The sequence below is a fragment of the Ictalurus furcatus genome, chromosome 2 (genome assembly GCF_023375685.1).
Source record: "Ictalurus furcatus strain D&B chromosome 2, Billie_1.0, whole genome shotgun sequence".
NCBI lineage: Eukaryota > Metazoa > Chordata > Actinopteri > Siluriformes > Ictaluridae > Ictalurus > Ictalurus furcatus.
The window spans coordinates 6467877-6478229 of NC_071256.1; the positions used below are offsets into that span (position 1 = coordinate 6467877).

A 10353-nucleotide genomic window follows, 5' to 3' on the forward strand; every position below is an offset into this window, starting at 1 on the left:
CCACATCTCAACAACTGCACGGTCCTGTAGGTTCACTCTGTACAACATCAAGAAAATCAGACCCTACCTCACCGAACAGGCTACACAGATACTAGTCCAGGCTCTTGTCATATCAAAACTGGACTACTGCAACGCACTGCTCTCTGGCCTCCCAGTCAGCTCCATCAAACCCCTTCAAATGATTCAGAATGCAGCAGCACGCCTCGTCTTCAACCAGCCCAAGAGAACCCATGTCACACCCCTCTTCATCTCCCTCCACTGACTTCCTGTAGCCGCCCGCATCAAATTCAAGGCCTTGATGCTCACGTACAAGACCTTGTCTGGAACAGCACCCTCCTACCTCAACACTCTCCTGAAGGCTTACATTCCCTCACGCAATCTGCAATCGGTTAATAACCGACGTGTAGTAACGCCTACTCAGCATGGCTCAAGAAGACCCTTTCAAGAACCTTCACACTAACTGTTCCTCAGTGGTGGAATGAACTTCCAACCTCAATCCGGACCGCAGAACCTCTCACCATCTTCAAAAGACGGCTAAAGACCCACCTCTTCCGTCAACACCTAAGCAACCCCTAAAATGCCAAACCCCACATTATCCTTTAAAAAAACAACAAAAAAAAAAACACCTGCTCTGGCTCTTACACCTCTACTCTGCACACTTTGCTTTTCTAGAACTCAATTAAAAGATCTTGTATGGTAGCACTACTTGTATTGTTCTCCGCTTGATATATCACTTTGCTTGTATTTCCTCATTTGTAAGTCACTTTGGATAAAAGTGTCTGCTAAATGAATAAATGTAAATTTCACCTCCTGAAGAGGAAACTGAAGAGACAAACCTCCCAAAACACACAACAACTGAAAGAAGCTACAGTACAAGCCTGGAAAAGCAACAGAAAAGAAGAATGCAACAGTTCGGTGATCTCAGTGGGTCACTGGCTTAATGTAGCTATTGCAAACAAGCAACCAACCAAATATTAAGTGTTATTTACTTTGACTGCGTGTTCCAATACTTTTGCTCACTTAAAAATTGGGTGGTCTGCCCCAAAAGGTGAAATTGTTTAAAACATTAGATGTTAAGATCAGGAAATAAAAGCTGAAATTTTGATCCATGGCCTCATATTCGTCTTTTCATCTCGAACCCAAATGTCTTCGATGTATAGCGAAAACTTGCTGTTCCAACACTTTTGAAGCGGACTTTATGTCTGATAATTCTTTGGCCTAGATTATGTGAATCATCCATCATGTCTGCCAAGTCTCTGTGGATTAGTGGTTACCAATTAGCACATCCGTATAAACCTGTGATTTGCTGACACTACTGTCAGAGCTGCTGGTACAGAAAAGTTCATCAACATCTACTGACTAATCAGATTTGAGAAATGAACAGCACTCTGGGATATATAGCATCACGGTATATGGTCACATCCTTATATCAGAGGATTCAGTTTAGTACTATTTAAAATTTTATACTGTATATTTCCTCACTATATGCTTCTCTCCAGGGCTTCTTTAGATGACAACGGTTTTTTTTTTTTTGGTTTTTTTTTTAAGTAATGGTGAAAACCACTGAATATTAATGTTGTGTTGGGAGTTCAAAGAAATTGATCTGATCAAATTTTCGTGTTTTTTTTTTTTTAGTGCACCTGCTTTGTAGTGACACTTTATTTCTTCCCATCTCAGAGCAAGTTCGTGGAGAAGAACAACGACGCTCTGCACATGTCCTTGGGGAGTCTCATTAGTGAGTCAAAGGATCGGTTTATACGCGAGCTCTTCGAGAACTCCAACAGCTCCCGAGATGTCAAGCAGAAAACAGGCAAGCTCAGCTTCATCAGCGTGGGCAACAAATTCAAGGTTAGCTCAAAACAACTATTCATAGATGCAATACTTTTTGTTTATTTACACTCAAGATTATGAACTCTATATTGAGGTAAGAGTAATGCGTCCCAGTGCTTTTATATCAGGGAGAAATAACATTTTTTTAAAAAAAAAACCCTGTTGTTTGAAATAAGATATATTTTCAATTTGAAATGCATAGTAACTCAAATCCTTGGAGTAAATGGTAACTATTCGTTTATTATATTTTTAATCAAGCTTCATGAGTATACAGCAGAAATTATACAGTATATAATATAGTAAACTAACGTAAAGGGAAAATACACTGTTATAATGGAATAGAAAATTTATCGACAAAAATTAGAACTAGGAAATAATCAATGTGGCTCAATGCGAAGGTGATTATTTTCCAATAACTGCACATCCTGAAGTGTTATGTTCTTCTTATAGCACACCAAGTTCCCAATGCTAACAAATTTAATTTATTAAAGAACAGCACATAATACGTTTTATCTATTTGGTGCAATATCCCGCAAACCAGTTAGTACCTTACGTTATGGTAGATATAATCAGTCGTTCCCTCGCCAGCCTCTTTTTATTCTCTCGCTTGAAGTTAATTAGACACAAAGAAAAGCTCCATTTTTTTTTTATGTTACCGAAGAAAAAAAAAAGTCAAACTCTTTCCATCATTGGAAAACTTCACCTTAAATTGTCTTGGATACAAGCCCCTATGTAAGTTCTTACAACCCCGATTCCAAAAAAAAGTTGGGACGCTGCGTAAAATGTAAATTAAAAACAGAATGCAATGAATTGAAAATCTCATAAACCCATATGTTATTCACAATAGAACATGGAAAGCATATCAAATGTTTAAACTGAGGAAATGTACCATTTAAAGAAAAACAATAAGGTAATTTTGAATTTGATGGCCACAGCACGTCTCAAAAAAGTTGGGACGGGGGCAACAAAAGACTGGAAGAGTAAGTGTTACTGAAAAGAAACAGCTGGAGGTTAATTGGCAACAGGTCAGTAACATGATCGGGAAATGTCACGCGAACAGGTGGATTTTACGTTCAGATGAGTGGTCAGATATGAATCTGGCAGGACCAAGAAAGACCACATTGATTAGCATGAACGTGCAGCATAGATATGACTGCAGTCTGACATACTGTACACCTGAGAGCCAAGTGGGAGGTGTGTGTAGGTGAGAATATACAGTGTATATATATGTGTGTGTATATATATATATTTGACTCAATCTTTTTCTGTGCCTAGTCTCATCGCATCAGGTGGAATTCTCTCTCGTGTGTGTGTGTGTGTGTGTGTGTGTGTGTGTGTGTGTGTGTGTGTGTGTGTGTTTGTGTGTGCGGGGTTCTCTGCCCTTTTTTCCTTTATCCATTCTCCTGTCTTCTTTCTCCCACTCTCTCTAACTTTCCATCCCATGCCTCTCCTGGGATGTCTGCCACATGAAAAGGTGGATAGAGAGAGACGATGAACAAAAGAGTGAATGGGACAGAGAGAGAGAGCGAGAGAGAGACCGATAGAGGCTTCAGAAATGGGATGGATATTTCAGGCAAAAATTTACGCTTGACTTTTCAAGGCGTGTGAAACTTTGCATTAGTTAATTTCGAGAAGTGCAGCGTACTTATTAGACATACATTTTGACAGTTCTGACTCATATTTACATGACTCATATATTCTGACTCATATTTACAGTTTTACAGTTACATTTATATAGTGCTTTTCTAGAAACTCAAGAAAACTACAAGGACTAAAAGTTAACTGTCTTCACTTCCTGTTTGTTATTTTCGTAAAGGGCAAAGTTTACTGCACAGTCCCAGATATTACCAAGCAGTTTGGTTGCTTTCTTACTTCTAGGCTGCTTTGTCCAATTATGGAGTGTATGGACGAACTTCCTGGTGTGTTTAGCATGCGTGGTCCTGTTAACATTCGAGATATTTTCAGCCTTTCTCATGTCAAATAGACTTGAATCTCTTTCCCTAATCAAATCAGGTTCAGCTCAGATGTTTCTGTACAGCATCAGTCAGAAGACCATTTGATTTATTGTGCCATTCCAAACCGATGTGTTCATTTGACCTTGTGCTTTTTAAAAGATCACTCCTGCAGTGCCATACATTATAAAAATCTGAGTTTATGGAACACCTACAAGGATAATGGATGAGTACTGATCTATATACTAAACAATGAATTGAACAGTGCATCAGATAAGAAGACAGATGATTTTTTTTTTTTTTTTTTGGTTGCTGTTGCCAGATTTAGGTACATAGCATTTCAAGAACTGACGAACATTGTTCATACTGACAAACTAGGGTTACGTGTTTGGATTTTGGTGCATTAACCCCTTCCCCCCGCCCCCCTAAAATTGCAATTGCCCGAAATTCTTTTGCAGTGATGTTTGGTAAATGAGACCTTTTTAGCTGTACTCATGTTTGATGTGAACCGAAGAGGATTTGGCTGAATGCGCATTGTGGTGATGTCACATGGCCCAAATATGTCTTGGCCAAAATCTGCAGAAAATCTGCTGTAATTCTGAAAAAACTGCAAGGTGCTCTGAATACAGTTGGGATTGATTAATATGTCTTTGCAAAACAGCAATGCTGTAAAAAACATTAGACATTTTTACACCATTTTCAGTCAGAAAAACAATCAAGCAAACAAAAAGAAAAACAAATCTGCCGTCTGCCCTCTTCCACATACATGAGCTCACAGATGTCCATGATTGGCTAATGTCATTCTGATTGACAGAAAGGGGGCAGAGCATATTCCCTTCCTCCCACTTAGATGGCTCGGACAATTTAGGGGTTTTTTTCTTGCAATTTTCTAATTGTCATTACCATTGTGTTCCACTTTTTTGTTGGCAAATTGAATCTTTTTTGTTCAAAATTTTCCGTCTTTATTTTTTGCCATCCCTAATCGATCTAGTTCATTATATGATGTTAAATATGTACTAGTCTAAAATGATCTCAATCTAACATACACCGATACTGTAGATTTTAATTCATATTAATGTACTCAAAACATGCGCCGTTTACCTTTGCAGAAAACAAGGTAGCATATGTAAGTTTAGTGGAGACCATGTGAGAAGAAAAAAGGGGGCGGGGTTTCCAGGCAACGTAAGTTAATACAAACTATTCCAGATTTACACACATATTGGTTCAGCTACCATTTTATTGGGTGTATAATGTAAGCCAGGGTTAAATTGCGGAGCTCCTAGTCAAAATGCGTAAAGGATGGCATGTCTAATCATATAATGTAATCAAAGTCAATGTCACTGGATATGGTAACAGTGTAATATCGTGTATATCTTAAGTCTTTTTTTTTTTTTCCAGTACTGGTTTGGTATTGGGACTGAATAAATTTTACTCCAGTGCAGAATGACAGGCTGAACAGGCGATTTCCTGGAATTCGTCAAATATTGAGGAACCCCCTTTCATACTATTAAATTTTGACACCAAAGTGAAGACTTGGAGGTGGACTGCAGAGCTTAGGGACAGGACAGGGGCTTTGTTAGATCATAAGTAGCACTCTTTTGTCATGACATACGATCCAGATCAGCAAAGGATCTCTTTGTCCTGCCACTCACAATGGTCAGATGGTGTAGAACGTCTCACAGTCAGATGGTGTAGAAGAAATAGAAAAAGAGAATGAGGGCTAAAAAAAAAAAAAAAAAAGAGAGAGAAGTTCTGTCCTCTTTTTGTCTTTTTCTATGAATGTAGTCTCCTTGGATGCAGTATCTGTGGAGATAGTGGACTAAAAGCAGTAATCTGTCAGGTATCCAAGAACGCACCGTTCACATGCTCTGTGCATCTCTGCTAGGCCTTCTGCATGGTGTTAAATAGATGTGTACACAAAAGCTCATGTTCTGCCTTCTTTCTTGTGCTTTGTGTGTATGTGTGTGTGTGTGTGTGTGTTTTGTGCCTGTCTTTGGCCTCTGTTGACATTTCTGTTACCCGTCTGTCTTCGTGTGAATTATTATTATTATTATTATTATTTTATTTTTTGGCTTGAAGCATCGGGAGTCTGTTGCACACTTAATTCTTAACACCTTCCTACTGGATGAGTAAAAATTCAAATAGCTTTAGGCTTGAAGAAGCGAAAACGCCATTGGCGAATATCATGGACGCATGACTCCAAGTCGCTAATTCCATTCTCCATCTTTGATCCGATACAGACCCAGCTGAACATCCTGCTAGACAAGCTCCGCAGCACGGTAATTACCAAATCAAGAACACTCCAATTACACTCAAATGAGGTTAAAGCCCATTTGCATGCCCTGTTATTAAGGTCCACCATCTGTGAGCCTTCTGCTGTGGTTACATTTCTAATAGATCTGACCTAAGTGGTCTCGGAGGAGGCCAATGGAATTTTTGGTTTCATTTAGTTTGAGTTATGATTTCAGGGCTCGGGTTTCATCCGCTGTGTGAAGCCCAACTTGAAGATGGTGAGCCACCAGTTTGAAGGCTCGCAGATCCTGTCACAGCTCCAGTGTTCAGGTTAGTGCTTCTGCGTATTTTACACACTAGAGGAAGCTAGTTTGGAAACAGACTGCAGGCAGTATAAAGACAAAGAGTGGTCATAGAGAATATTTATCACATCTGGAAATGGACGTGCCACTTTGAAAGTGATGTCATTGTCTAAAAAAAAAAAATAAAAAAAAATATGGAACTATTAATACACTGTGTACATTGTGCTTGTTGAACATCCCTATTCCAGATTTAGTTCCCCTTTTGCAGTTATAATAACCTCCATTCTTCTGGGAAGGCTTTCCACTAGATTTTGGAGCCTGGGTGTGGGGAATTTGTTCTCGTTAAGCCAAAGGAGCATTAGTGAAGTCGGGCACTGAGGTCAGGCGAGGAGACCTGGGATGCAATCGACTTTCCAAATCATCCCAAAGGTGTTCAGGGCTCTGTGCAGGACACCCGAGGTCTTTCACTCCAACCTTGGCAAACCAAGTCTTCACTGAGCTCGCTTTGTGAACAGGGGTGCTGTCAGGCCGGAACAGGTTTGGGCCTCTTGGTTCCAGCGAAGGGAAATTGTAATGGGGAAGGGTGTGACGGTCAGATGTCCACATACTTTTGGCCATACAGTGTATTTGACAAATTTTATTGCTTGTAAAAATGGAGGAACAGCTGTGAAACCTAAGCCTCTTAATAATTTGTTGCGATAAATCTTCATTTTGTCGTGGGGGGTGCTAACTTTTGCACTCGAGTGTATGATCAAACTTGGAAATAATAAAAGAAATGGCTCATCTTCAGCATCAGAGTTAATGCACTGGTGTAAAGCATTCTTATCTGCACAACAGCACGTGATCTGTAGATTAGATTGGGAATCTGTCTCTGAACAGACATTGTGTAAGCCACTGTTTACCCACAAGCTAGTTTCTGATCTTCTCACGGAGGTCCCGTATGACCACAAAGCACGGACGAGAGATGATATTGATTCAGTTTTAAATTCCATTTAAACGAACTCCGTTAACATCCTGACTGACGCGCCAAACGAACTCTCCTGTGAGGTATGATTTCAAATGTTCTGAAGCCTCTTTTCTCCTCAGGGGAGAGATTATTTACAGCTTGCGAAATCCTGTTTCAGATTAGTGCATATAAATACTGAATACTGTCAACGTAAGAGTCGGAACTTTCTTCCTTTCTTTCTTGTTTGTTTTCACACTCTGCCTCTTCCTTTTCTTTCTTTCTTTCTTTTTCTTGTTTTCAGACTCTCCCTTGTCCTTTTCTTTTTCTTTCTTTCTTTCTTTTTCACACTCTGTCTTGTCCTTTTCTTTCTTTCTTTCTTTCTTTCTTTCTTTCTTTTTTGTTTTCCACACTCTGCCTTGTCCTTTTCTTTCTTTCTTTCTTTTTCACACTCTGTCTTGTCCTTTTCTTTCTTTCTCTCTTTCTTTCTTTCTTTCTTTCGTTTTCACACTCTGCCTTGTCCTTTTCTTTCTTTCTTTCTTTTTCACACTCTCCCTTGTAATTTTCTTTCTTTCTTTCTTTTTCATACTGTCTTGTCCTTTTCTTTCTTTCTTTCTTTCTTTCTTCCTTTCTTTCTTTCTTTCTTTTTTGTTTTCCACACTCTGTCTTGTCCTTTTCTTTTGTTCTTTTGTTTTCCACACTCTGTCTTGTCCTTTTCTTTTGTTCTTTTGTTTTCCACACTCTGCCTTGCCCTTTTCTTTCTTTCTTTCTTTCTTTCTTTCGTTCTTTCTTTCTTTCGTTTCCACACTCTGCCTTGTCCTTTTCTTTCTTTCTTTCTTTCTTTCTTTTTCACACTCTCCCTTGTCCTTTTCTTTCTTTCTCTCTTTCTTTTTCTTTCTTTCTTTCTTTTTCACACTCTCCCTTGTCCTTTTCTTTCTTTCTCTCTTTCTTTCTTTCTTTCTTTCGTTTTCACACTCTGCCTTGTCCTTTTCTTTTTCTTTTTCACACTGACTTTTCTTTCTTTCTTTTTTCTTGTTTTGTCACACCCTGCCTTGTCCTTTTCTTTTTCTTTCTTTCTTTCTTTTTCACACCCTGTCTTGTCCTTTTCTTTCTTTCTTTCTTTCTTTCTTTCTTTCTTTTTCTTCTTTTTTGTTGTCCACACTCTGCCTTTTCCTTTTCTTTCTTTCTTTCTTTCTTTCTTTCTTTCTTTTTTTGTTTTCCACACTCTGCCTTGTCCTTTTCTTTCTTTCTCTCTTGTTTTCAGACTCTCCCTTGTCCTTTTCTTTTTCTTTCTTTTTCTTTTTCACACTCTGTCTTGTCCTTTTCTTTCTTCCTTTCTTTTTCTTTCTTTCTTACTTTCTTTCTTGTTTTCAGACTCTCCCTTGTCCATTTCTTTCTTTCTTTCTTTCTTTGTCATCGTTTCTTTCTTTCGTTTTCACACTCTGCCTTGTCCTTTCTTTTTCTTTTTCACACTGACTTTTCCTTCTTTCTTTTTTCTTGTTTTTCACACTCTCCCTTGTCCCCTTTCTTTCTTTCTTGTTTTTCACACTCTACCTTGTCCCTTTCTTTCTTTTTCTTTCTCTTTCTTTCTTTCTTTGTTTTCACACTCTGCCTTGTCCTTTTCTTTTTCTTTCTTTCTTTCTTTTTCACACTCTGTCTTGTCCTTTTCTTTCTTTCTTTCTTTCTTTCTTTTTCACACTCTGCCCTTTCCTTTTCTTTCTTCCTTTCTTTCTTTCTTTCTTTCTTTTTTGTTTTCCACACTCTGCCTTGTCCTTTTCTTTCTTTCTTTCTTTCTTTCTTTCTTTCTTTTTCACACTCTGTCTTGTCCTTTTCTTTCTTCCTTTCTTTTTCTTTCTTACTTTCTTTCTTGTTTTCAGACTCTCCCTTGTCCTTTCTTTCTTTCATTATTTGTCGTTCTTTCTTTCTTTCGTTTTCACACTCTGCCTTGTCCTTTTCTTTTTCTTTCTTTCTTTCGTTTTCACACTGTCTTGTCCTTTTCTTTCTTTCTTTCTTTCTTTCTTTTTTCTTGTTTTTCACACTCTCCCTTGTCCCCTTTCTTTCTTTCTTTCTTGTTTTTCACACTCTGCCTTGTCCATTTCTTTCTTTTTCTTTCTTTCTTTCTTTCTTTCTTTCTTTGTTTTCACACTCTGACTTTTCCTTTTCTTTCTTTCTTTCTTTCTTGTTTTTCACACTGCCTTGTCCCTTTCTTTCTTTCTTTCTTTCTTTCTTGTTTTCCACACTCTGCCTTGTCCATTTCTTTATTTTTCTTTGTTTCTTTCTTTGTTTTCACATTCTGACTTTTTCCTTTTCTTTCATTCTATGTTGCTTGTTTGCACACTGCCTTTTCCTTTCTTTCTTCCTTCCTTCCTTCCTTCTCATTGCAAGTGTAACTGTGTGTTCTAGACCTGGGGAGCGCTTGGTAGATTAGTAGGTCTGCTCCGAGGCTGTGCTAGAATGATGAGTTTAGAAGCTCTTATTATTTGGACAGATGGATTTGAACGAAGCTGAGATGCTGAAAAATTGAAACAGAAAAGCCCATTAATGACCGGTTGAATCTATATTTACTCAAATGTAACACTGTCTTTGATTCATGGACACACACACTCACACACCCAGCTGCACCTATGACGGTGACCATGTTTTGTTTGTTTGCGTTGCACTTCTGTAGGGCTTCTGTATTTAAAATGTTAAATGTTTTCTCGTCCACATGATTGATGTGTATTCAACTGAGAGATAGATTGAGTTCGGGCCGCAGAGGCCTTTTATTGATGAAAGTGTTCAATAAACTGGTGTGCCATTTTGGTGGTCTGCTGTATTGATGACCGCAATCATGTACTGTCAGACTCCGTATTTAGGTCTTGGGCTAATCTCAGAACCCAACTAAAATCAATCGAGTGCACCTCGGTGTATTCCATACATTTCTCCTGCTATTGTTACAATCATGTTGGTTTTTACTGAACGCTTTATAATGCAGGAAGTTAGATCATCTCTTTAATCTCTCTCATAGGAATGGTGTCCGTTCTGGACTTGATGCAGGGTGGCTTTCCTTCCCGCGCTCCCTTCCACGAGCTCTACAACATGTACAAGCAGTACA

General features: G+C 38.5%; 1 protein-coding gene across 4 annotated transcripts in view; it reads left to right on the forward strand.

The window, feature by feature from the left end:
• Positions 1-10353, forward strand: part of myo6a (myosin VIa) — a 122706-nt gene that overhangs the window by 69371 nt on the left and 42982 nt on the right. For all 4 annotated transcript variants that reach the window (XM_053645571.1, XM_053645579.1, XM_053645588.1 and 1 more), the window contains exons 18-21: positions 1678-1848; positions 6023-6061; positions 6251-6344; positions 10267-10353. The exon at positions 10267-10353 is cut by the window's right edge and continues 44 nt beyond it. In XM_053645571.1, coding sequence (XP_053501546.1) covers positions 1678-1848; positions 6023-6061; positions 6251-6344; positions 10267-10353 — 391 coding nt within the window. The remainder of the gene's footprint in view (positions 1-1677; positions 1849-6022; positions 6062-6250; positions 6345-10266) is intronic.